This window comes from Pollicipes pollicipes, unplaced genomic scaffold (assembly GCF_011947565.3).
Source record: "Pollicipes pollicipes isolate AB1234 unplaced genomic scaffold, Ppol_2.1 Scaffold_7231;HRSCAF=8579_pilon_pilon_pilon, whole genome shotgun sequence".
In the NCBI taxonomy this organism is placed as follows: Eukaryota; Metazoa; Arthropoda; class Thecostraca; order Pollicipedomorpha; family Pollicipedidae; genus Pollicipes; species Pollicipes pollicipes.
The window spans coordinates 10,354,039-10,381,150 of NW_023597034.1; the positions used below are offsets into that span (position 1 = coordinate 10,354,039).

A 27,112-nucleotide genomic window follows, 5' to 3' on the forward strand; every position below is an offset into this window, starting at 1 on the left:
TCTTGCTGCCTCCCGACTTACCAGTAATTAGGTTTTTCGTGTATTTTGAGGGAAAATGTGTTCATTTTTTGTATTCAGTCTCCAACGTATTTTCCAAGACCGCCCTCTTCCCCCCCCCCCCGCATGAGCCCGTGTGCCTCTCTGCAAAGTGTCTCGAACCCCCACTCACACGCCGACACCCCTCCATCGCGATCTTCAAAGTCACACCGCTATCGTCCCGTCGTCGAGACGTCGCGCATGCGCAGAGCGTCGGCTGGCGCCGGTTGGCGGCGCGTCGGTTTCAGGTCACCTCACTCGGAGTGGCGTGCTTCGGCGGGCCGGACGGGCGGAGAGCAGCGCTGCAGCAGGAGAGCGCCCTCGCCGTGCCAGCCAGGTGGGTGATGCGCCCCAGCACCCGAGCCCGACCGGCCTATCCAGGTCACGGAAGGCAGCCTGCCGCCGCGTTCGGACGCCGGCGACAGAGGGGGAACCCAGGGACGGACGGCGCCGGCGGCCGACAGGTGTTTTCCGAGCGGCTGCGATGACTTGCGCAGTGGTGGGTGGGGTATGGTCGGTGGAAGGCGGTTTGGTGTGGTGGGGCGGGCTCCGTTTCAGTACTGACGTCCGTGGCGTTTGCAAGACGTGCCAAGTGGGCCAACGCGTCGTCATTCCCAAGCCCCAGCAGCGGGATGCGTTTCACTGTCACGCTCGAGTGTGTTTCACCGCTGCCAGCTGCACCGAGCCCGCGCCTCCTGTATTGTGTCGAGACCATATCTAACAGTGGCACCTTGTCCAGAGCCCATTGTTGCATGCACCACCAGCCTTCCCGGGAGCGTGGTCACGGTCCCCCGCCTGCGCACCGCGAGTCACGCTGCCACCCGTGGACAGAGGCCAGCCCAAACAGAGGGACTCGATCCGTAACCTAAACTCGGACCCGATCAACCCGCTCCATCCGGCGCGCGGTGCACCTGTGGGGAGCGCCGCCGTTCTCCCCACTGGCTGCCGTTGAGAGCGTTCTGTAAACAGAGGCTCCTGGGCGCAACGCGCGCTGCTTGGCGTTCTCCGACAGAGCGCTGTTAGTGGGCCACGCGCGGCCGTGTGGGAGCAATCAGTTACGCCCGCGCAGAGACGACTGGGCCATGTGTCAATTACAGCGCCGGTGGGGCAATCTGTCACCTTGAGCCCGGATGGCTCGGCGACGGCTCGGTGCCGCCGGAGCTCGACCTGCCCGCGCTCGGGCACCGCCCGCTCGCCGCTGTCATCCCAGCTGTCTCCGGAGGCGGCCGCACCGGCCGGTCACCTTTTGCTTTCGGTGGGCGGCCGGCAGCGGCCGGGCAGCGGCCGGTCCACGGCTGATCTCCCCGGAACCGGCCAACAGCCGGCAGCGGCGCCGGCGCCCACTTGCGATACGGGAGCACGTGGTGGCGGCCGGAGAAACCTCCGAGCCGCCCTGGACCGGGCCGCGAACCGGAGAGTGACACCGGAGGCGTGCGGCCGCCGGTCGTGCCGGCCGACCGCTCGAACGCTGATGGCCCTTTGTGCCGCCGGGTCGGAGGGTTCGCTCTGTGCAGCCACGCAGGGCACGCCTCGTGCCCGGAATCCCGCGCCAGGCGAGCGAGGCGTGGCGAAGCTCGCGCGCCTCTCATCACGGCGGCAAACGCGCCGTGCACGCGTCGCCAATCACTCCGCGCCGCTGCGCGCCTCAATTGGCGGCGACCGGGCATGCTGACGGCCGGCCGGCGACTCCGACGCTAAATAGGTCAGTAACACGCCGGCGGTCCGGCGGTCGGCGCGCGCCCGCGTGCGCCCGCCGCTGTGTGCTCCGGCGGCCTGACGGCGGCGGCGCGTGCCCGAGATCAGACTCTGGGCGAGGGGGGGGGGGGGGCAGCGCCGGCTCTCAGCAGCTGCCCTGCCCTGTGCAAACCCGCCGGGCCGCCGTCTGTCGTCTCTAGAAGTTGGTCAGGGCCTCTGCGGCGGCGGCGGCGGCGGCGGCGGCGGCGGTGGCGGCGGCGGCGGCGGCTGCCTGGGCTGCGCGTCGGCTGTATGATGGCGGTTCGGCGAGCGCGGACGTGTCGCAACCGTGTCGTTGTGTCAGCCGCACCGGATGACGTCCGGGCGAGCGCTCGCACGGCGGGTTCGCAGGGGCGCTCGGTGTGTCCGGGACCCACGGCCGCAGGGGCGCGACGGGGCACGCCGCTCGCCCTTTCTCCGGTCTGTGGGAGGTCTCTGCAGGCGTCGTGATGATCCTAGGGCCCTTCGTGACGGGTGTGGGCTGGAGATCCCGTCGTAAGCGTTAAGGCTTCCACCACCCAGCGGGTAAAGTTGAGAATGCTCGTTTTTTGCAAACCGGTTGCACAGGTGCCTTTGAAACAGTTGAAGCACTGGCAGATGTGTGCCAATGAATACTTCAGGAATTCTTGTGAGGACAGGTTTAGAGAGGGAGCTTTCTCTACCCACTATCCATGTTGAAGATAGCTTAGCCTGGCCACAAATGCACCTTAAACGCAGCGCGTAATCACAGCAGTCCTGAAATATTTCACAGGCTTTTCGCGTAATGTTCGCGTTGGTATAGCCCACAGGCCGATCTGAAGCGAACCGTGCAAGCGCTCCCAATGTCGACCACTGACGCCGCCAGGGCGAAACAATGCCATTCCGCCCGGCTGCTAGGTGGAGACCAGCCCCGCTGACACGGGTGGCGCTCGCTGTTGCGTTAGAAACTGGTCCGGCCTGATAGAGCAGCTCCTGAAGTTTGCGTAACGATGCGCCCGCCACAACCGTGATAGGACCTCAGCGTAGTCCTCGGATCGCTAGAGCATCTAGCCGTTGCCCAACAACGACAGTTTGTTTGTCAATGCGGTCATGGTCCCAGCGTAATTAGTCCAGCATCTTTCTGTACGTAGTCAATTAGGCACCGAAAATGGCCTGGAATACAAAGTGGGAGGGGCTGCGGTTGTCAGCAATGTTGCCAGTCACCTCGCAGTCCTGTTGTTCGCTTTGCAGTGTGGGATCTCAGGTGGAACTGAAAACCTCCCTCGCTTTCGTCCCAGAGGCTGGTGTAAATAGGCGCACAAAATGCTGCAATGCTGGCTCAGATTACAGGCAATGGATTGAAGGCTTATCCCCCCCCCCCCCCCCGATGCACTGTTACTGTCCAGGAATGGAGTCTTGTACTTTTGAAATACGTTTACACTTATCTCGCCGCACTAAATATGCTGAAAGAACATACAGTAATGTTGTCTCATTCTCCTTACTTGTTCGCAACAGATCTCGGAAATTGTGAAACACATGGGTAGTCAAAAAAAGAGAAAAAATGCGCCTATTTGTCATCATTCAGCACGCGTGCAGGTATTTCCATCATGCATTTCCATCACGCGTCGAAACGCTGTCGTCAGCTGGTATTTTTCTAAGGTGCCCAGAGCGAGAGACATTTTCTGGAATCGGCATGGTCATATCGATATGGAATCGATGAGAATAAACCCTGAAATCGATATCGGCCGAAGGACACGAGGGACGTGGGATGGGGGGTCGGCGCCGTTACCCTCACGCTCAACGTGGGGCTGACAGTGAGGTCAGCAACTTTCAAAGATGTCCCGCCAGCCCGGGGTCCATGACCTTCGCGCCAGGCAGACCATGCCGTCGCCCCAACCCCAGTGCTCCTATCTGGACGTCTGACGTCATCATACGCAAGACACCGCGGCCGAGGCCGGAAGAAGCCAGTCATCGCGGTAACGCGCACGCGTGAGCCGCCTTAGCATCTCGGGGTAGCCGACACGCCCCCGCGCGGCCACTCTGGAGAGGCTTCGTTTCGCTCGGGAGCAAGACTGGCCGGTTCGAAGATGGTCCCGCACTAGTCCGGCCAGGATTGACTTAAACGCACGGCTAGTCCGCCACCTTGCAGGTATACCTCATCTTACCCTGCGCGACGACGCGTTGATCGTGGACGACGCAGCGATCAGCACTCGTACGGAGCCTGCGGTGCCGTCCAGGACGGAGCTGCAGTCATCCGCTGTGTGTCTGCCCGTCTGCTGTCTGTGTCTGCCTGTCTGCTGCCCGCGGTCAAGGCCTCCTGCTCGTGGTCTGTCCTTGTCCTGCTCGTAGGTTGGCCCTCCGTCCTCGCCCCGTCTTCTGGCCGGTGGTCCCATTTTCTGCGCAGCTCCCGTTTGTCGAGCCAACACGCATCTGTTGTTGGACTTGACCACGCTCCAACTGTTCTTCTCACTTACCCTATGTCTTTTGAAGTTTTTGTGGTTCATCCACAGCTATGGTCTTACATCGCCATTCAGCTTTGTGTTGTTGTCGACCCTGGAATCTCACGCGCTCTGACCTCCGATGTTTTTCACCTCTTTGTTGCCTTCCGTGTCCTCCGGTTGTCTTCGCATTGAAAGTTTTCGATCCATTCCTCGCAACAGTGTAGCGGAAAAGGACGTCGGAATACCAAACAAACTTACACCCATGCTTCACTCCTGGAATCCAGGTCGCCCAGATCATACTAGCTCTCCAGAAACAAAATTGCAGGGGAGCAGGCTGCTCACGGGAAAAGAAAACCAACTGAGCCGAGTGTGTCTCGTCACACTCAGCTGACACGTTAGAAGTCCGTCTCTTTTACACCCTCGCTGAATGAGCAAGTGTTTGCAGATGACCAGATAGTGACGTCCCCATGGTGACCCGGCACTGAGGCACGTGCGTGCCTCCCGTGACCTCCTCCCGGTGGCCGCCGCGGGACTGTGCGTCAGGAGTGCCGCACGACCGCGCACCGTTATGGCCGCCGCGCGCCGCTACTCGCCTCCAGCGCTGCGGCGCAGTCGTGGAGACGGACCGCCGGCCGCACGGCCGAACACGGCGGCGGAGAGCCCAGCGACTCCGCCGGGCTCCAGAGACGGGCCCAGCGACTCCGCCGGGCCCTAGGAAAGGACCTCCGGTCGCACGGCCGAACACGGCGGCGGAGAGCCCAGCGACTCCGCCGGGCTCCAGAGACGGGCCCGGCGACTCCGCCGGGCTCCAGAGACGGGCCCAGCGACTCCGCCGGGCTCCAGAGACGGGCCCAGCGACTCCGCTGGGCTCCAGAGACGGACCCAGCCATTCCTCTGGGCTCCAGGGAAGGACCGCCGCCGGACGGAGCTTGACACTTGTGAACGTGTGCTGTCGTTGAGCGCGAGAGGGGAGCGGGTCCCTAGCGAGCGGCACTGCCCCTGGGTCGCTCTTAAGGAGCCGGAAGGTGTTGAAGCCATCTATTACATAAACTACACTAATAAACGCATGCACCGCATACATCGCTGCTCATTGCTGGTTAGTCGGTTATGACCGAAACGCTTTAGCGCTTTTCCGCGCATCGGCTTAACGTAGTTATTTAAAGTACGTCATATTGCATGAAGTTATATCTCCTGAAATGAAGATACTGAAACTTTGCTGCATACGAGTGATATCTAAAAAGACGTGCAAGGACGTGTAGTTAGCTGGTGTGTGAAAGTATATATCCTTGCAACTTGCCACTCAGTGCATTATGCATGGTTTTCTCCCTCATCACTACCTTTGAAATGTCGGCAGTCGAACAACAACCGATACCATCGACCCCAGAGGCAGCTGTATCTCCTTCAGTGCACAAACAACAAACCTTAAGTGTGCCTCAGCCTCGTTCAGAGGCTGGGTGCCTCGCTAACAGGCGCGCCGGGCCCTTCCAGCGCCGCTCACCAGTCTTTCCAGACGGGTGAATTGCCAGCGCCGATCAGCGTCTCCGGATCGGCAGCCTATCGCGTGATTTCCTGTTTGGCTCCTGTCGCCGGTTGCCCAATTCGGAAGTCACGAGTGCGCCGGTCACAGCGGCGTCGATTTCGACACACTTTCTCCTGAATTCTGCCGACACAACCAGCTGTTGTGGCATGTGCCGACGCCCTCGGCGTCATCTCGCGGATGATTCCGGAATTGGTTTCGTTTTGTTCGGGTGTTTGCAGCCGCGATGACAGTTCACTGGGGAATGTCACCATGGTTTGCAGCCGTGACGACACTTCCCTGGGGAATGTCACCATAGTTTGCAGCCGTGACGACACCTCCCTGGGGAATGTCACCACAGTTTGCAGCCGTGACGACACCTCCCTGGGGAATGTCACCATAGTTTGCAGCCGTGACGATACTTCCCTGGGGAATGTCACCATAGTTTGCAGCCGTGACGATACTTCCCTGGGGAATGTCACCATGGTTTGCAGCCGTGACGACACCTCCCTGGGGAATGTCACCATAGTTTGTAGCCGTGACGATACTTCCCTGGGGAATGTCACCATGGTTTGCAGCCGTGACGACATTTCCCTGGGGAATGTCACCATAGTTTGCAGCCGTGACGACACTTCCCTGGGGAATGTCACCACAGTTTGCAGCCGTGACGATACTTCCCTGGGGAATGTCACCATGGTTTGCAGCCGTGACGACATTTCCCTGGGGAATGTCACCATAGTTTGCAGCCGTGACGATACTTCCCTGGGGAATGTCACCATGGTTTGCAGCCGTGACGACACTTCCCTGGGGAATGTCACCACAGTTTGCAGCCGTGACGACACCTCCCTGAGGAATGTCACCACAGTTTGCATGACGACCAACACTTCACTGATGAATGTCATCGCACGGGGGCTAACTTTGCGGATTAGAAGCCACACCATTTAGCTCACTCACCCATATTCACCATGAAGGTCACCCGGGTGCTCTTGTTATCCAGGAACATGGAGCAATGTCAGCGACTGTATTAGAACCTGTTCAAATTTAATTTTTTTATTTTGTAGACCATGAGCTTCTAAAAGCACAGTGGTCACAGTAATGCCACCCTAGTGCAGTCTCAAGCGGCCCAGCAAATGACGCTGGAAATGCCACTGGAGCTGACACGGGATTGCTGGTGCAGTGTGATATTAGTCCGTTCGAGATATCGTTAGTCACGTGGTCGTAGCAGGTGATGGCGAATGGCCGCAGCGTCAAATCCAATTGCAGGTGCTGTCGCAGCGAAGCACGACCGTGATAGCCTGCACTCAACGAAGGGAGTGATGGCACGTGTTTGGTGACTTCACGGCGCCCCACTGCAGCATGGTTTCCGTGTCTATCAGCCATTCAGCCGCGGTCATGCCTTCCGCACACAGAATATTCCGTAACGTGACGCATAACACAGTAATGCACGACAAGAGATCACATGTCCATCAATCACAGGTCATATCGATCAAAAACGGACGACCGCAGCGCCTCAAGAGTCTTGCAAGGCCGCCAAGAACTCGTTTTTCCCGGGGCTGCCGTAGCCGCCACGGTTCGTGTACATGGTAAAAGTGGGTTAGTCAGTTTTTCCCCCGAGCTGGCACTCTCCAGCTGGGCGGTAGCGGTCGTTCTGATCGTGACCTTGTTCCGTTCGCGAAGGGCAAGTTATTCTCCTCCTCTTTTTTGGGTGATTTATACGGCGCCTACTCGGTGAAGTCAGAGGTGAAGGCGGCCCAGTCGGCAGCACCTTGAATGGTTGATCGCGACGGGGCCGGGATGTGAGTCCCACCGCCGCGCGCCTTCTTCACGTGGCCCACAAGGACGCCGTCGGCCTGACGTGCTGCGGCACCGCGTGCCGATCTCATCCGCCGACGGACGACTGAATGCTGAGACGGCTCGTGAACACGACACGTGAACACGTGGACGCACACCTTCGGCGAATTACGATCTCTCCCGTCGCAGTGGAGCCGTACGTTTGCTGTTGAGCACAACTCCGATCCGCCACCGCGCGCGGCTTATCGTTAGGTCGGTGATGTATCGTCTCTCCCGGGACAGTTTGTACCTGGCTTCCTGCCGGACGCCTGGCGCCGCACGAACACAGTCCAGTTACACGTAACTGTCCAATGCTGGTTGCCAGCTAGTGGTTTTAGTCGCCCGGTGTTGCTTGCTTTCCACTGGCTGCGATCAGGTGCATCAGGCCCAGGTACCCGGTGTGAGCCCTGTACCCCCCCCCCCCCCCCCCCAGCGGGAGAAATTCAGCGATGCGCCGACCGTCTGCCAGCCGCGCGTCGCCGTTGGGTCGTGGCTTATGCCTAGGGGTACCTCCGCCGTTCCCGTGGCGCCCGGAGGCCGCTGCACAGCCTCGGCAGACCGGCCACCCCGCTGCCGCCCCCTCCACGCGCGCCGGACCATGCGCTACCCCGTCCGCTGTCACCCCACGCCGCTGCCCGGTGGTAGGCTACGGGGAAAATGCGTAGGAACGTGTGGTATTGTGCCCGAGCGGCAGGAGGCTGCTCAGTTTATACTCGCTCACACTCAGCTGGCCTCCTCAGTCGCACTGCCGTCACGTGACTTCAATCAAAGGGCTCAGAGTCAAGGCGTCTTTCGGGGGTCACAATGTATGGGGTGCATCGGAAACAGCTGACGTCCTTCGGACGTCAATTGTGTGCGCAGGGTCAGCATGCTGGCCAAAAACCATTCGCCGGTTCCTCACTGCCACAGTACTTATCCGAGTCAGCAACCCATGACGTCACAGGCGGCTCATGATACGCAAACGAATGCGCTCCGAAGCATGGAAACCGCCATGACGTAGGTACCGGTGACGTCACACGTATCAATTTGCTGGAGGTGAAGGGCGGCGAGGAGCGGGCTTCACATGTGTGCACCATGTCAGGTCTGTGTGCACTTTGTGACCATGGGATACATGGTCCGAAACTGTACACATGTAGTGGACAATCTGTGCATGCCGTGACCAGCCGCGTGCGCTGGCCGGCTGCACCAGACACCGGCACACGGCCAGCGGCGCCGCGGGCGATACCTGGCCGGCGTGGGCAGCCGGCCGTTGCGCCGACGCCGTTTCCGAAACGGCGCCGGACACACTTTCTCGGCCGCGCCAGCTGACTGTCGGGCGCCGTCAGCTGGCGCGCAGTCAGTTGGCGCTGCGCCGGCCGTCGGGAGGCGTGCAAGCTGTTGACCGCGTCGTTTGCGACGATATATCAGCTCGGTCATGTCGGCGGTGGCGCGTCGATCGCCGCGCAGAACGGCAGGAGGCGCGAAGGCAATACGGCCAGTTTGCGCATGGTGCAGACTGGGCGTCAATAACCTATCGATACGGCGCGATAGGCTTCGTGACGATTAGGGCTCTCAATTGAAAAAAAAATGTAGAGGTGGAAGTAGAGGGCGCGCGGCTGTATCGTGTCGCTGATAACAGGGAAAACAAGCGACGTCGATGCATGACTGGGCGGTGGTGGATCGCCTAATTTGTATGCACTTTTGTCGCTGCAAGGGGAATAAATCGGCTGTGGACCACCGTCAACATTTTGTAGACCAGTGTAAAATCCGGCAAAAGCTTTCACATTCTCTGCTGAAGCAGAAAGTTGTGTGTTCTTCTCACCCGGATCCTTGATCGCCACAATGGCTTCATGTATGTGACATACCTGCAATCAAAATATTTGCGTTTTGAGCATCAGTGGTATACAAATGTGGCGCATGTCACGGACAAGAGCGGAACTGTACCTAGCCTCAGGGTTGCGTTACGCTCCACCTAGCATTGTCTTCTTTAACAGTCACCAGAGAGAGTTAAGATAACCCACACTTACGTAAGTCCAGGCAGATATTGCGGCCGCATTCACTGATAGATGCGGGCACTCTAAAATTCGCAGTGAGTTAGACTTACGTATGTCGCTTGGCATGGTGCGAACAGTGATGTCACCACACGCAAAATGAATTGAGAAATTTTGCGGGAGTCGGATTACACACATCCGCCCGTCCTAGATAGCATTCCTGGATGTGGCTTGCGGTCAAGTTACCGTAATGAACGGGGTTGAAAAATTCCGATAACGCAACAAGCTGGCAGCCTTCGTAACGGGCTGGGCCTCACCTGAGGTGCCGAAAGGTTTATGCGTGATGGTCATGATCACGCAACGCCGGCCGTCGTAGCCGCCCCGCGACGTAGTACGCACGCCGACAACGACGCTCATTAGAGACTTGGCAGCAAAAACACGCTGCGTGCGCCTAACTCGTGTTCCAGCGCGTTTCCCTTCTGCGGCGCGCTCTCTCCTTGCGACGCACAATACGTTTCCAGAAACGAGGTCGTTCGACTGAAACACTGGTCGTTCAGCCGGAGGGCTATCCCCGGCACACCCGAGTCGGACACCGGCCGGCCGGCCGCGGGTGAGCGGCCGGCCGACACCAGCCGGTCACTCGGTGACCCGGTCACACGGCTGGGGTCAGGCCACCGCCCGGCCGACCCCAGCCAGAGGCGAGGGTCAGGTCACCAGCCTACCCTCGCGGAGCGACGCACTGCGCGTGCGTTGCGCGCCGGCCAAGCCACGTACAGCAGTTGATGGACCGAGGCCAGCGGCTAGATGCTGTTCGCCTTCCAGCGTGGTCCCGTTCCATGGACGGAACGGAGTCAGAGATAGGGAACGAGGGAAATGGTACATCACCTGAGTAGCGTCTGGAGGGGGAGGTGGGGAGGAGGGGGGGGGGGGGTAGTGGGCCTTGACCTTCCACCTTATGTAGAAGCTCAGCATTAACCCTACGCTTCTGCATGAAGCGAATCCACCTCAGAACTGAGCTGACCCTCCTTTGCTTGGGTCCACTAGAATTGGTTTGGCCCTCTCCCTCCTCCTATTCGGGACGTTCGCAGACCCCTCCCCCCCCCTTGCACTTCCCCGTACAGCGCCGGAGTGACGGCCGCATCAGTCTGGCCAGAGTCCGGTCACGCCTGGCTGGCCGGCGGTATCCTCGGAGAAAACTCCCCGACCTTGCCGAGCGCCCGCGAGAGACGCGTGGGGTGCCGGCGACACCGGACCAGCACCGATGTTCGGATCAAGGCGGATCCGGGGTGTCTTGGCGCGCAGCCATGACCGGACCATCACTTCAAAATATACTCAGAACGCGCAAACCCTCTCGCATCTATACATTTGTTTTACATTAATATTTTAGTACAGAGCGTTTGGGTGTTTTGTGTAAGTTTATTTAAAATTCTGATGATCTCTGCCCATTGTTTGTTATGCAGAAATATCCGTCTAAGCTGCACTGCGCGGCTGTTTATCGCCGGGGCCTGCAGCCCGCCGCGTGGCCGGCGTTCCGTCGCACCACCGCGGCCCCCCCGCGGGCGCGGATGATTAGCACGCGCGGCACGCACATCGGATGTGGGCAAGCCTTGGAGTGTCCGCCGACCGCCGGGGACATCGGAGCCGTCCCGCCGAAGGTCCGGTCGGGTGGGCAGACCAACCAGCCGAAGGTCTGCTCGGCTGGGCAGACCAGCCTTGGTAGACTGGACGCTACGCCGCCATGCTCCGCTGGCTACCAGCCCCCCCCCCCCCCAAATTCGATTGATTAGTGGCCAGATACTCTGGACGCGGCGCCCTGCGTCTGTTTGCGCGTGGATCGCGAGCGACGGCAGATGTTTGGTTTATGCGTGACGTCACTGTGCGGGGCTCTGTCGGCTGGGTAGCCCCGGTAGCGAGGCAGGTGGAGCCTCGGGGTCATGATCCAGTTCGCTATCAGGAGTGCTGCCGCCGAGTCCTGCTGGAAATGATTGGCTTTTGGTCGAAGAATATGCCATTTCAGATTGAGTTCCGCGCAATGGTCATGACCATCAATCCTTTCAGAAATAAAGGTGCATATAAAGCCTGGTCCTTGAAGGAGATTTGATGAGAGGAAAAGGGAAGATCCGAAAAGCTGTAGACAAATTGTCTGGCTTAATCGGGTCGGCAGGGCAACTGGAAGAAGTGTTGATGTGAACGAACGGACTCCGCGGCAGCAATGACCCACAAAATAACACAAGGTTGAGTTTTAGCGCCCGTCCTCTGAGGAACGCAGCCATGTATGAATTTAACACCATCGCGGTCATAAATGCGAGCCGATCGACGCCAGAGTAACGGCTTCTGCACCACCACCACCTTCACTGGTGCCGCGCCACTGCCGTCGCCACGTTCCCTCCCCGTTACGCCACTAACGCCGCCTCTGTGCCGGCAGGCATCCGCGCAACGCCCAGCCGCCGCCATGAAGTGCAGCGAGAAGTTCAAGATCGTGGACCGCGTGCTGACCGCCTGGTTCAAGAAGTTGGGCCACGCGGTCGGCCGGCGCCCCGGCTACTTCGTGATCGTGCCACTCTTTCTGACGGCGCTCGCCGGCACCGGGTTCCAGCGCATCCACTACGAGGATGACCCGGAGTACCTTTTTTCGCCGCTGACCGGGCGCGCCAAGCAGGAGCGCGCCATAGTGCAGAAGTACTTCCCCAACAACTTCAGCGCGTTCAACGCCGGCCGCATGACCGACCTCGGCAAGTTCGTGCGCCTGTTGGTGACGGCTAAGGACGGCGGCACGCTCTTCCGCCGTGACGTGTTCGAGGAGGTGGTGCAACTGGACCGGCTGGTGACGAACGTGACGGTGGACAGCGGCGAGTCTCGCTGGACGTTCGACGACCTGTGCGCGCGCTGGAACGGCAAGTGCTTGCAGAACTCGATTGTCACGCTGCTGCCTTACCTGGACGATGTGCTGAGCGGCAATATCAGCCTGACATACCCCGTGTGGTTCAGCGACTCGTACGACGTGTTCGTGTTCCCGGCCTTCCTCGGCTCGCCAGAGGTCTCCAATGAAGGCCTGCTTGGAGAGGTGCCGGCGCTGCAGCTGCTCTACTGGGGCTCCAATCACTCGGACTTTGACATCAACATGTGAGTACAGTCTGCGCAGCGCGGTCATGCCTGCCCTCTGACTGGTGTCGCGATTATCGTGCGTCCGATGGGGTTTCTGCACGTACGATTCTGTGCGCTCATGTGTTGGGCTTCACCCTATGCACTTTCGTTCCAACACAATCGGACACCATGATTTGGCGTGTTTGGATTTCCAGTGTTGCGATCGGTGCAAGAGGTACAGTATTTTTAACCATGACAGCTGCATGCTTCGTAAAATATTCGCAACGCTATTCAACGTCATGACATGCCATCAGACATGACAGATTGGATCGTGGCGGCACTCACAGCCAGACGCGAACCAAACTAGTGCCCGACAGGACCCTACGTCAGGCTACACGTACCAGACGAGCACACATCTGAGCCGACTATTGATTCCTTTCTTGGCGTCGAGTCTTCACTGAGTCGCCTGCAGCGGAGCGCTCTCAAACAGTCGGCTTCTGCGCTGACACCGTTGACCTGGGCTGCCTCGGCCGCTCGGCGCTGGGACGGACCATATCGGAAGTAATGCCGGCGCCTCGTGGCAGCTGAGCTCCGACTGAGCCACGCCAGCCGCCAGCCATCTCAATGCCATCGCAACGGGCGTCGCTCCACTCCGCTAATGGTTCGGCGGGGGCGACCCGACTGTGGAGCCCGCCAACGGGCTGGGAACAATGGCCTGCGGTCGCTCGAAAATTCGGTCAGGCGCTGCCGGCGGCGACGGCGCGGTCGCGCTGCGAGGGTCACGCGCGCGCCGCCGGTGCGTCGGCGCCGACGGCGCCTGGGCCGCTGGGGGGCGCTGGCGTCGGTCCGCGGCGGAGGTTCGTTGCACCGCCCGGCCGCCGTGTCGTCTGCCGGCCAGGACAGGAGCACTCGCCGGGCGTTCGCAGACGGGCCGCCAACGACTTCATCGGCGCGGCCCCCGGCGGCCGTTCGAGCAGCGGCGGCGGCGGCGGCGGCGGCGGCCGCTCACATTCACCGCCTCTCGGTGACGCAACGCTGCTGGCCCAAGGTCCCGCCGCCCGGCCGCCGCCCGGTCTGGTAGGCTGGCCCGCACCGGTCGGCCGACGCCGCCGGCGTGGCGGAGCGCTTGCGGGAGGGGCCGCGGCGCCGGCGCGGAGGGGAGGAGTGGGCGGGTGAACTACGGCATTGGAAGGCAGGGTGGTAGAAGGGGCGGGTGCGTGCTGTAAGGACTCAGACGGCTTCGTAGTAGTCTTTGTGAGGTGAAGAAGTGCCACCATGAAATTGTACGGCGTTGAAGAGTAACTTTCCTCGCTTCCAGTCCGAGGTTAACGTGCCCAGAGGGCCATCTAGTGTAAAAATAGGTATTTTTATATTGGCGAATTCGATGTGCAATGTTTTCGTATCCTGACGGTCCTGCGAGGGTATTAACCTCAAGCGGCTCGAGCTGCTCCATCTGGTTATTACGCAACGATATGCTGAATCGAGTTGAGAGATTTCTTATGCTGAGTTATCAACCTTTATTACACCAGGAGGTAATGGCAATGGACGGCTTTATAGCACAAAGATTGTTTATATTGACAACGACTTTATCAGCACTGTCTCTTCATTGGCCACTGCCAGTACAGCTGATGTTTGTTTTATAACGTCATTTAACCAATATCTCCTGGTATTTTGAATGTGGATAATGCAGCATAAGAACTGTTAATTCATAACGCTAAAAATAGGACGTGAAGACCTTTCTTACGTTTATCGAGCTGAGATATCCAGCTTTTTTGGTGATATCAGCCTACCTGAAATTAGAATAGCCAGACAGGACATTTTATAACACTGAACCTCGTTAATATGTGTTATAACAATGAACCTCATTAATTGTGTTATAACACTGAACCTCGTTAATGTGTGTTATAGCACTGAACCTCGTGAATCGTACGCAGACTGCGTTTTTTACTTCCGCCGCATAATATTGTTCAGTCGTGCCTACAATAAAGCCCTCACAACATGATAAGCGTCATTGAACAACGCTCCTGTCCGTTGACACACATTCTTAAAATAGTGCTTTGGTAACCACTGTTCCACAGGTGATTACCCTTTCCTGGGAATGTTTCACATCTTATCTTTGGCACTGAGTTGCGTAACCATGAGTCTTGCGGTATTATCGTTTGCAATGCGAGAAATTCTTATCAATCAGCGAAAGCGCCCGATATCAGCGGAAGCCTGACATTAACCTCGCGAGTGAAAACAAAAATCCTCCGGCTGCCTCGCCCTGAAAGTGCTCGAGTCTTGCAGCAGCTTTCTCCTAAGATAATGGTCGGCCGGCCGTCAACCACGCAGCGGCGGCAGGCGCGTGAGGGGAGCCGGAGTCCGCGGCGCGGTCAGCCCGGACACGCGGACACGACCGCCGCCGTTGCACCATCTGCGCCGCTTTCCAGCCGCGCCAGTTCCGGTCGCTCCGGTTGCGCACGATTGCCACGGTCGCTGCGGGACAGGCAGAAGCCGCACGCGGCGTCTCTCTGTCTGCTGTCTGCTGCCGTAGTGGGGGGTCATGGCACGCTGAGCATGATGCCGCCCCACCAATGTGGGAGAGGAAGGGGGGGGGGTGATGAACCATGCGATGGGGGATCGTTGGTCACGGTTAGGGGCCAACAACAGCACAGCTTCCAAATGGCTTGCCGGCCGAATCGTAATGGCCTTTCAATGTCATTATCGGACAGCAGCCGTGGAGCCTGAAGCTTGACTGATGATGAGTCACGACCCGGTCACAACCCACGCTACGACCCACTATCCATGAGTTTTCGGCATGGGTCGATTCATGCGGATTCGGTTATCAAAGCGCGCACCACCAAAAGAGCGCGTTTACGACTTTTAGAGACAGCTCCGTAAAAGAAATGGACGCAGACCGCGGTGACAGCACCCGTGCCTCGCCGTTAATCATCGCCACTGTGATGCTCCCCTCGCATGTCAGGAAGCGCACTCACACACACATTTACGCATAAAGCGTAAATGCACTGTGCATGCACCCGTGCGGAAGCTTTTTGTTGACGTCATGCCAGAAGTTTGCCGGAGTGTTTTGCAGGGGCGTCTTTGAAATTATTGCTGTTACAAAGCCCTTTGAAATTATTGCTGTTACAAAGCCCTTTGAAATTATTGCTGTTACAAAGCCCTTTGAAATTATTGCTGTTACAAAGCCCTTTGAAATTATTGCTGTTACAAAGCCCTTTGAAATTATTGCTGTTACAAAGCCCTTTGCTACGACGCCCCTAACAATACAACCGACCGGGTGATTTCGCCGGTAAGCAGCTCATTAGATGGCTGGACTTCCCCTCGTCCATGTATATGTCGGTGACACGGAGCCCAGCGTACCTGGGGCGCACACGATGGAGGAATGGCCTTCAAACTTGACGCATGTGCGAACCGTGGTGTCACGGCCGTCACGTGGTGTCACGGCCAACCGTCACGTGGTGTCACGGCCAACCGTCACGTGGTGCCACGGCCAACCGTCACGTGGTGTCACGGCCAACCGTCACGTGGTGTCACGGCCAACCGCAACGAGGCGGGCACGCGTCACCGGCCTGGTCGCCCACTGGCGCGCGGCCGCTCACGTCGGGGCAGGGCACGTGGCTCGTGACACGTGGCGCGTGGCCAGGGAGCGGCTTAGTCCCGAGGTGTGAGGGCCGCGCTCGAACCTGCCGGCGCGCCGTTGCCGTCGTCACCGTCACCGTCACCGTCACTACGCTATCGAGGAGGCTCTGTCCGGTCGGCGCTGGCAGCGGGCATAATCGTGCCTGACTTCCCAGAATCGAGATTGGCTTGTCTTTCCACTTTCGAACGGCGACCTCCAACGGCATGCCCGAACAAATGGCTCAGTAACGGACAGCCACATGTGGGCGTCACCTCGCGATACGGTGGGGCGTTAGCCTCCTATCGACCCACTTCATATGGAAGTCGCCATTGCACCCCGTTTTATAGCAGCTGCCAAACATTCCACGGACGGTTGTTTGTTGCGTGTGTTGCCGAGGTGACGTGGTGTGGCTCGGCTGGGGTATCAGTCCTGAAAATGACCGAGGTGTGGCGTGAGCTCGGCGCGGTGCCCCGCGCGAGGCAGCAGCATGTCGATAACGCCTTCCTCGCTAGAGGCTCGGCATCAGATCAGAGAAAACGAACTATGACTCGATTTGCTGAGACCGGTCTGTGCTTCCGCGGATTACTGAAAGCTGCTGTGGAAGGCTGGCACCTCAGTCTGGGATATCGCTGACTTTAACATCGGCTGCCTTACATGCTGGCTGTAAGCCAGCAGCTCTGACCACATACAGCTACGCATGGGAGAGCATGACGTTTAAACACTGATTCCGGTCTTCCAGATCCGTCCGGATGTTTTCGGTGCTTCTGCGGTTTAAGGCTAATGCCGCTAAGCGGCTTGCTATTTGCAAGGCGCTCTGGTGATTTTCACTGTGGTTCACATGGTGTAGGACTGAGAGGAGTGCCAATTCTTAGACAGGTTGGGCAAACAACCTTCAACTATTTGTATGAATAGTAAGGGCCTTTTTGCCGAGATAGTAAATGAATTATCAGGGGCTGGTAGCTGCATACGTGCTGAATTCCACAATCGCGTTCACTCTTGCTTGAGCAGATGTGATGTGCAGATGGCTTTGAGATACATGTCCCCTGCAAGCATAGCATGCGACCCTATCAACGCAGTAGAAGAACTTCAGTGATTACACGCTTCCAACTGTGTCCCGCGTTGTTGCAGTTGAATACCCCCCCCCCCCCCCCCCAGTATACCACGGCACTTCAACTGCTGCTTCCGAACTCCCAGCCCCGCCCCCGGTATCGGCCCCCACAGCGCCTTTACAACACCGCCGAGCACGCGACACGACTGCACCGGCTTGATACGATCTTCCAGCCGGCCCATGGAGAGGGGCGCCGGCTCCCGGCCAGGCCAGCACGAGCCCCCGCGTGCCGCGCGCGCTGACACCGCCGCCGCCGCCGACACCGCCGACGGCGTCACCAGACCGCCCGCTGTCGCACTCTGCATCCGTCGCGGCCCGCACCGCGCCCCGGTGCGCCGAAGGGCACGGCGGCGGGACGCGCAGCTGCTCGGGGTCCTGTGCGACCAGGCACCTCGCGATGACGCTGGTACGAGCCGTGCAGGGTCGCGGGCTGGTTTGGTCCCCTGGCAGTACTGGTATGCTGTGGATCTGGTGGTCGATATTCCGCAGTATTTCCGGACACTGTGGTGGTGGCGTTGCGATACTTCCCGTGAATTGGGAACAAACTTGGGCTGTGCCTGATGCTTCTTGTCAGCCTGGCCTAAGGTCACTGCGCATGGTTCAGTTGGTACACTGGCATCTGGCGACTCGCAGGCACGGGCCGTTGGGGTGTTCTGTTCAAGCCCTGGGCGGTCGATGACTATTCAGCTTTGTTTTCGCGGTCAAGCAAGGAACACGCTCCATCGTCACGCGCACTCGACACAGTTATGTAAGCGACAACACGTCACAGATCGCGTGCATAAGGAGCACCGGCGGCGGTCGATCTTTAGCCGGCTGCAGCGCGGATCTGCGGCTGCGTCGCCAAGGAAACAGCTGCAAACGCTACCGCGTTACCATCGTTTCGACCGAAGCGCTTCTCAACGCAACGGACAGTACATGCAGTATCGATTACACGGCTCGCGGACATAAGTCGGGTGAAAAGAGCACAGAAACATGCCTGTCGATAAAGAGATATGTGCCCGCTACTGAATTTTTCCTTAAACGTCAACCGCCTTACATGACCAGCTGCGCCGAAGCTGCCTTTATCGTCGTTAGTTTATGTGGTAGAACACTGGGACCTGATCTCCTCTTACGAATGCTTCGCTTCACCATGAGGTATTTGCGTGCTAAAAATCGCGTGGTCATAACCTCAGTGGCGCGTCAGCGCCGTGGCCGGACCAGGATGCCTGCCGTGAGAACGACGGCCAGCTAATATCAAGCGTGGTGTCAAGCCCTACTCCCTTGACCTCAGAATTTTAGGGCTTCACCCTGCACAACCAATGTGCCCCCCCCCCCCCCACCATGGCTACGAAAATACAGCAAATGCATAACTAAAACAAATATGTAAGACTTTCTGCTCCCTTCATGACCGTCCTAGCTCGTTGACCTTAGGTTTTAGCGGAGTTCGTAACAATTTCGTACAAAGGGTACTCACAACGTTTTCTGTAGGAATGGTGCATTCCAGTGAACATTCACAAACTTGTGTTTTTGTTTCGTTGTCGTAAAATGATGACCCGTTTGAGTGCTGCAGATTACAAATGCCGCGCAAAATGCGAAGTCATGTAAATGGTCACCAAATGCCTATCATTGTAATTCAGTCTTTGAATTTAGTGGTGCGTCGCTAAAGTGACCTGCATCGTGCTAGTGGTGCGTCGCTAAAGTGACCCGCATCGTGTTAGTGGTGCGTCGCTAAAGTGGCCTGCATCGTGTTAGTGGTGCGTCGCTAAAATGGCCTGCATCGTGGCGGTCGTCCTGATCGCTGTGCGTCCAGAGACGCCATCAATGGTAGCACCAGCAGTGTAACGTTCAGTGTTTCGGCCACGCGCGAACGGTATGACTGAAGTTTGCGCTGTTTGGCAATGGCGACGGCCTTTGTGCGACAGTAAGCAGATGTTAACTGTTTGACAGATGTCTGCGCTGTGTGCCGACTGCCTGCCATTTAGCACAAATAACTTGAATCGGGGATGCCTTTTGCACCTTGGATGTTGGATGTACTTTGATGTGCTCCTACGAGCTGGGTGTAAGTGTATCAGGCGCATCTGCATCCCAATCAGCGGAGTTGGGCGGGGCTATTAGCAATACCATGCTCACGGCATTCTGTCAGAAATTTACCCGGGATGTACAAGAGCTCCTATGGTGTGGTATCTAACAGGCATGCTACGAGGAATACCAGGCACTCATCATCAATGAGCAGGAGCCCATACCGGTTGTAAGAACCTCCAGCCCCGTGACCACAATTCCCCCGTTTCGTCAGCCGGCAGATCCTTATCGTCTCACTGCACGTCATCCGGTCGGCGAGGCCCGTCCCGGGCGTCCCCGTACGTCGCGGTGCTGACCTCACATGGCGCCAAGAGTTGCGCCACCGAGGCACCGTGATGACGCGACCCGAGCCCGGGACCCGGGTCAGCTACGTCCGGCTCGCCTCTGTCCCCCGGGGGCCACCGGTGCGGTCGGCTCTGGCCGCCGCTCACACCCTGCGCTGGGGGGAGGGGGGGGGGGGGGAGTTGGCGGGAGGGAGAGGAGAGCGAGGGGGGCTAATTGGCGAGATCAGGGAGCTTCGCTTCCTCTAGACACGGTTTCACCAGGATCCCACCAGGCGGCGAACGATCGCCGCCGCCGCTGGTGGGCGGTTTCACACGGCTGTGCAGACCGCCGCCAGCCGCCTGCATCCGGTTCTCCCCTTCTCCCGGGAATCCGCCGCGCGTGCGCGGCATCCGGCTCTCTCCTCCCGCGCCGCCTTCGCCGCCGGACTCGGTTGCGTCAAACCCGGCGCGCCGCGCGCCAGAGGATAGTGTGTCAAGGCGGCGCGCGCGGCGGCAAGTCCGGCCGCGTGGGGACGTGCTCCGTCCCTGTTTGGGCTCCGGGCACCGCCAAAAACAGGCGTCGGCGCCGCTTTGTCACGACTCGGGGCCGGGAGGGGCCTCGGCCGCGGCGTGGGGTATGACCCTGCCGGCCGCGACCGTGATCGATTCCATGAATGGCTCCGATGAAGGATGCGGCTGATCAGAGAGAGTCCGCATACAAAAAATGGCAGTCGGTGTTAATGACGTGTTATTTTGGGTGTTGGGCCATTCCAGATGTGTTTGTAGTGTCTGCGCGCATGTGACTGAAGTTTAAACACGATGGGGTCACGAGTTTCAGGACAAAGGTCACGACTCAGTGAGGCTTTTGTGCCCAATGGCTATTCACAGTTGGTATTTGCGTCTCGGCCTGGGCGGCTCGAGATCCTAACAGGCAACATTGCTGATGATCAGCACTTCAGTGCGGCATGAACACAAATTGGTATTGCAGTCAGCCATGGCTAACCAGCTACCAACGTCAGCTATTCTTCGAACCGATGCTTCGAGACTTCGGCTGGCCATCCGCCTCTGCCTTGGCGCCTCACTCCTCGCCTTGGATGGCTGCAGGCTGGCGGGTGACGCGCGCCCGCCTCTGCCTTGGCGCCTCACTCCTCGCCCTGGATGGCTGCAGGCTGGCGTGTGACGCGTGTCCGCCTCTGCCTTGGCGCCTCACTCCTCGCCCTGGATGGCTGCAGGCTGGCGTGTGACGCGTGTCCGCCTCTGCCTTGGCGCCTCACCCCTCGCCCTGGATGGCTGCAGGCTGGCGTGTGACGCGTGTCTGCCTCTGCCTTGGCGCCTCACTTCTCGCCCTGGATGGCTGCAGGCTGGCGTGTGACGCGCGTCCGCCTCTGCCTTGGCGCCTCACCCCTCGCCCTGGATGGCTGCAGGCTGGCGTGTGACGCGTGTCTGCCTCTGCTTGGCGCCTCACTTCTCGCCCTGGATGGCTGCAGGCTGGCGTGTGACGCGTGTCCGCCTCTGCCTTGGCGCCTCACCCCTCGCCCTGGATGGCTGCAGGCTGGCGTGTGACGCGTGTCCGCCTCTGCCTTGGCGCCTCACCCCTCGCCCTGGATGGCTGCAGGCTGGCGTGTGACGCGTGTCTGCCTCTGCCTTGGCGCCTCACTTCTCGCCCTGGATGGCTGCAGGCTGGCGTGTGACGCGTGTCCGCCTCTGCCTTGGCGCCTCACCCCTCGCCCTGGATGGCTGCAGGCTGGCGTGTGACGCGTGTCTGCCTCTGCCTTGGCGCCTCACTTCTCGCCCTGGATGGCTGCAGGCTGGCGTGTGACGCGCGCCCGCCTCTGCCTTGGCGCCTCACCCCTCGCCCTGGATGGCTGCAGGCTGGCGTGTGACGCGCGCTGCGGGCGGAGGCGGTGCAACTTGGCAGTGTCGGCAGCTCTGGGTCCAAGGGTTGTCCTGCGTAGCAAGCTGGGGTCGGAGCACGCCATTCGCTCGGGGTTTCTCGGACCAGTTCTGAACAGTGTGAACCCGGCTCCCTGGCGTGCCATCGTGACTGTTGCAGTGTATGAGTGTGTTTGTGTAAAGCGATTAAGTTTCACTAGACAACAGGACGCTAGACATTTAACTGGACGCCACTGCGACGCGCCGTACGAGTCATTAACCATCGCTTGCCTTCCACAGATCTCTCAAATGGGAGTTCGAGGTGCTCAGGGTACTGGAGGAGGCGCTCGACGATTTCGAGCACATCAACATCGCGCGCTTTACGTCACAAACGCTGCAGACCGAGCTGGAAGACAACACCATCTCCATCATGCCGTACATGATGGTGACGGTGGCCATCATGGTGCTGTTCTGTATCGTGACGTCCATGATGGGCGACTGGGTGCGCTCCAAGCCGCTAGTGGGTCTGCTGGGCGTCATCAGCGCCACTCTGGCTACCGGCACCGCCTTCGGCATTCTCATGTACGCCGGTCTGCCCTTCATCGGCATCAACCTGGCCGCGCCATTCCTCATGCTCGGTGAGTTCCCGGATCAGAAGTGCTTCCACTTGTGCTCTGTGAGTCCTCGGATCAGAGGGACCTCCATCTGTGCTCTGTGATCAGATCAGAAGGACGTCTAGTCGTGCTCCGGAGGTCTTCAGATAAGTATGCTCAACCCCCCCCCCCCCCCCCATTCAGGTTCGGCAAGCCTTGATTTTAGAAGGGGCGAGATCTGTACATAGTCTCAGTTCTGCCCGCGACATGGACAGATATCGGCAAGTGATTGTCGTTTCGCGTACTAAAAGACATGCTGACTGGCTACGGAGGAGGTGCCAACATCAAACCGACGTTCAAGCGTGTCTTTGTTATTTCCTTTTGGACACAACCCACTGTTCACGGCGCCCCATTTGAGCCTGTCGAACAAGAATTGCTAAACGCACGCACCGTCGGAAACGCTGAAAGATGATGTCATTGTTTACACACCGACGCGTTCGTCACCTGAGGAGAAGGTCGGAAAGCCGCAGCCGGCCCCCGCTGCTCCGGAAGTCGCCATGTTTGCCCCTCCCCTGCTGCAGTGGCTACTGAGGCATGACCCCCACACGAGGCAGTTCTGAAGGTGCTTCTGTGACCCGCCCTTCCTCGGCAACGGTTGGCGCACGTTTACAAGTTGGCTTCACGCATATTTGACGACTGGGCGTTTCGCTTTGAGCTGTCCGCACACCGTGGAAGACTGCATTACCGTGCGGGTAGTCAGCCGGGGGCCGGGCCTCGCGAGCAGCCAGGGAGCGGGCCTCAGGGGCAGCCAGGGAGCGGGCCTCAGGGCAGCCAGGGAGCGGGCCTCAGGGCAGCCAGGGAGCGGGCCTCGCGAGCAGCCAGGGAGCGGGCCTCAGGAGCAGCCAGGGAACGGGCCTCAGGGGCAGCTAGCCAGGGGGCGCGCCTCGCGGGCATGGACGGAGATGACATTAGCATACGTGACTTCGTAGTCATTGTTGCGAAATTCCTCCGGTTAACTAGTGTGTCGGGTTTGGCCCGAGGGAAGGGGTAATGGTCGCTTGCGCCAGCGACGTGCAGCCGCATGGGGATGGCGTGACAGAACTCTCCGGAGATCCCTCCTCTGCAGGGTCCTCACCTTATGCCTCACTCGGAGCGCCACGCGCCATCGAGTCGCTTGAACTGGACCCGTCGCCTTTTTGTTCGCAGGCGGTCACGGTCACCGAAACAGGTTTGTGAGCTCCTGTATATATTTGGTGCGTCGGTTCACACCCCGGGCGCATTTAAAGCCGTGGCGAACCGTTAGAGCGTCGCTCTCACTGCACGTGCCGGAGCAGTCCTCTCGCGGGTCTCCTACACGGACATCGCCGAGGCTTTGGAGGCCTTTGGTGGTCGCTCGCGTCTGATCTTGGTCACACTTCAGGGGTGGAGTCTCCTCGGCCCGCGAACTCCGGGAGATAAACTCTTGACAAAGCTACACCGACTTCGTGTTGGTGCAGGGAACAGGGGCAGTGGGTCAGGTCGTTGCGATTATGCGGGTTGTTGACCGTGCAAAGGATGTCGTGGTGACCTGTGTCACGTTTAGGCAGGGTGTTCACTCCATCATCGTGCTATTAAAATTCAAATGACAATATACAGATACCCCACCGCGTCACCAAACGACCCCTTCATTTTTCACCTGACCAGTTTTTGAAGCAGCGCGACAACGATTGTCGTTCTGGCCCCTTGACACTTTTTCTCAGGGGTACGTAGTGTACGAACTGGAAAAACGAGCCGGTCAGCACGTAAGCGAGGCCATAACGGCTTGCAGAATGTAATGGCACCAGGGTGCTGAAGCAGGCATAAATGTGGGAGTCTGCGTAGATGCTGCGAGGGAATCACACACCCCGATTTACACCACAGTTGTACCCAAGTAAGCGTGACGTGACGCTGCCAAAGGCGCGACTGCGCTGCTGGTCCACTTTTATTGGCGGCCTTGAAATGTTAAGTCACATCTGGATTTCGAATCTTGTTCAGTATTCGAGACTGCCCGTTCGCATACACTAGCCCGTCGTGTGCGCTATGAGGGTGCAAGAGTGTGCGTTGGTGGCTTCCATCTATGGGCGTGCCGGAGGCCATTTAGAATGGTGGCGTGCCATTTTACAGGCACTAATTTGTCATGAAAGAAGCACGTCTCATCGGCTCAGACTCCGACACCTAGTGACTGGCTATCACAAACGGCGTCAGCGGTCGGGGGCCGGAAATGGCTCAGCTCCTGACGAGAGGGGCTGGATCGCTCCTGGGTCACCTTTTGATTCCCTTCCAGATCATCGGCCCATGCATTAGTACCACCCCGCTGTCGGCAACGCCTTTATTCAAGCAATGGCTGTCAACAGGGCTGTGACTCCATCTCTCGTGGCGCACTATTCTAAGTTAACAAAAGAAACGTTGTGATGGGTGGCCGCCGGTTTGTTCGAGCTCCAAACTTGTGTTTGTGTATAGGGATTACTGCCGTCTGACACAAAGCGCCGCCGTGATCCTCCGCCCGTCCTGCCCCAGTTCTGCCTATCAGGCCCATGCAAGGTGCCTTAGTTGATCTTAACGGACGCGTGGGTGCATTATTTTTGGAGCAGGTCTTTAATAAGGTATAGAATAACATCAGGCGTGCGGCGCTGTAAGGGAAGTTTGGAGGCGCGCGTCCCATTTTCATCGCGAACAATGTTCGACAAATCACCAATTCCATGACTGTGACTAATTTCTCGCGATATGTCCGACGGTCCCACATATTCAGTTTGTCTCACCGTCTTCTTCTCACCGCCTGTCTCCCAGCCCTCTCCACGGTCTGCCCTGCCGCTCGCCGCCCCATTCCACCAATCGGCCGCTTCAGCGAGCGCTGCGAGTGGCCCGGCGCCGTCCCAACAGCGCGCGACGCTGCGGTCGCAGTCCGTTGGGCGCGCGGCCGCTGTCCGGTGCGCCACACGTCGCCGCGCCGCGCCACTTTTTGTTGCACCATGCGGCGGCCATGTGACTAACGGTGCCCACGAACCACTCACAGCTCCTGGCGATGAACGATGCCCACGAACCACTCACAACTCGTGGTAACCTTTGTTGCCATGGTGCGCACTTACCTTAATGGCACCTGATGAATTTGTGTCGTCGGCCTCCGTGTTGCAGCGATACCGACGTTCAAGATGCCGGTATATATTTTGTTGATTTGGGCCCAAGCAGTAGTGACAACAGGGATATATGCAGTTAAATTTGCATATGTTTGTATAGTACAAGTGTTGTAGGCCTTTATTGGTTCGCCACGTTTTGCTCCGAGAGAACCTATTGTGGCAGGATCAGTGTCTATTCCCCCCCCCCTCACGGCCCATATATGTCAAATACAAGTACTCCCGCACGAACAAAACTAAAAACTACACCACCGTTCCCGAGAGCTGCCCCGCGGCTCGGAGACCAAACGTTCTCCAGACCCAGACCAGACCCTCCCACCCGTGACCTTCCGTGACATCCCGTGACCTCCCGTGACCCCACAGCGACCAGGAGACCGATGCTCCGCCGCATCCGGCGCGGACGCGACACCGTGCAGGGGCGGACCCAGGCACGGCACGGCCGGGGATGACGCATCTGCGCGCACCCGGCACCTCGCTCTCACGCGCGTGCGGCGAAGGCGATTAAGTTGTTTACCAGCCACTGCGGCCAGGGGCGAGGAAGGTACCCGCCGCGGTCGGGGTGCTACGTCTGGCGAGCGGCGCCCGCGCGCACGCCCGGGCGCACTGCGTGATTATCAGCGCCACGGTCGTGTCCGGGTCCTCGCCACCGGCCCGGTCAGTGGGGATGGTCCGTGCTACTCGCCGCGGCGCCGGCCAGACCCTGTCGTCATCGCCGGGGAGGAAGAATTGCCACCCTACGATTACTGGCCGCGACGCTTTGCGGAATGGCACCCGGACGCGACTCCCGCGAGTGTCGTGGACGAGGACAGGGCGGCGGTACCGCGGCGGGCCAGCGCGCGGCGCCCGAAATCGTCCCCGGTGGTCCACGGTGTCAGTCGGCGATCAGCTCCCAGCCGCTGATGGCCAGAGCTGGCCAACGTTCATGGCCGCCCGGCCGCCAGTGTCGGTGCCGACCCGGTCGCAAGGTTGGCAGAGCGATCACTGCGTTCGTCGCCCGCCGGTACCGCCCGCCGATCAGGGCGGCCTGCGCCGTTCGAAGCGGCCCACGTTTACGACACGGTCGGCGCGACGGCCCCAGATTCCGGACAGGAGAGCTCGGGCACCAGCCCGCCCCGCGTGCCGACCCTGGCGCGGCGCGCGCTGGGCGGTGGTCCGAGGGTGGGGTCTCCGGTAACACAGCTGATGAAATGAGATTTTAAAAAGTTTAACGTGCCCCAATATTCGGCACGGTCCGTCCTACCCCTGACGTTAACTGACCTTTAGCGTGACCGCTGCCTCCGCAGGCCATACATGTCAGGGGCAAATAGCGAGCGCCCAAAGCGACTCGAACCCACACTGCCATGGGTGGGTGGATCGAAATTCAGGCACTCTAACCAACTGAGCCACCGGGGCGGACATATCTTCACAGATGCCGCCCCGCTGTGGTATGATAGCTTCTGGCATCAATGGTCACCAAAGCTTGACAAAAAGCGACCACAAAAAATTCTGCGCCAGGTGACGAGACCTTGAACTCTCGAAAATACATTCCTACCGAAACGTTCGTCGTTGGCATTGTTTCGCGTTCCGAATCGACCCAGACTGTTCATCTGCGACGGACACCCTGTTCATCTGTGGCGGACACCCTGTTCATCTGCGGCGGACACCCTGTTCATCTGCAGCGGACACCCTGTTCATCTGTGGCAGACACCTTGTTCATCCGTGGCGGACACCCTGTTCATCTGCGGCGGATACCATGTCGTGCCGCAGCAGACCAGACGGCTTCCACTCTCGCTAGGTGATCTCGACGGAGCGTGACCCGCCGGCCGCGGTCGGGGGTGCGGCGCCGCTCATGCCGGGCGTGCTGACCGGCCGGTCGGCGCCGGCCGACCGACCGCGGTCGGG

The 27,112-nt window shown here is 59.2% G+C and overlaps 1 protein-coding gene across 1 annotated transcript in view; it reads left to right on the top strand.

The window, feature by feature from the left end:
- Positions 1-300: 300 nt before the first annotated feature.
- Positions 301-27,112, top strand: part of Ptr (patched domain-containing protein) — a 58,831-nt gene continuing 32,019 nt past the window's right edge. Inside the window, exons 1-3 of the mRNA XM_037233390.1 lie at positions 301-373; positions 11,911-12,608; positions 21,790-22,127. Of these exons, the coding sequence (XP_037089285.1) occupies positions 11,938-12,608; positions 21,790-22,127 (1,009 nt within the window). The 5' untranslated portion in view covers positions 301-373; positions 11,911-11,937. The remainder of the gene's footprint in view (positions 374-11,910; positions 12,609-21,789; positions 22,128-27,112) is intronic.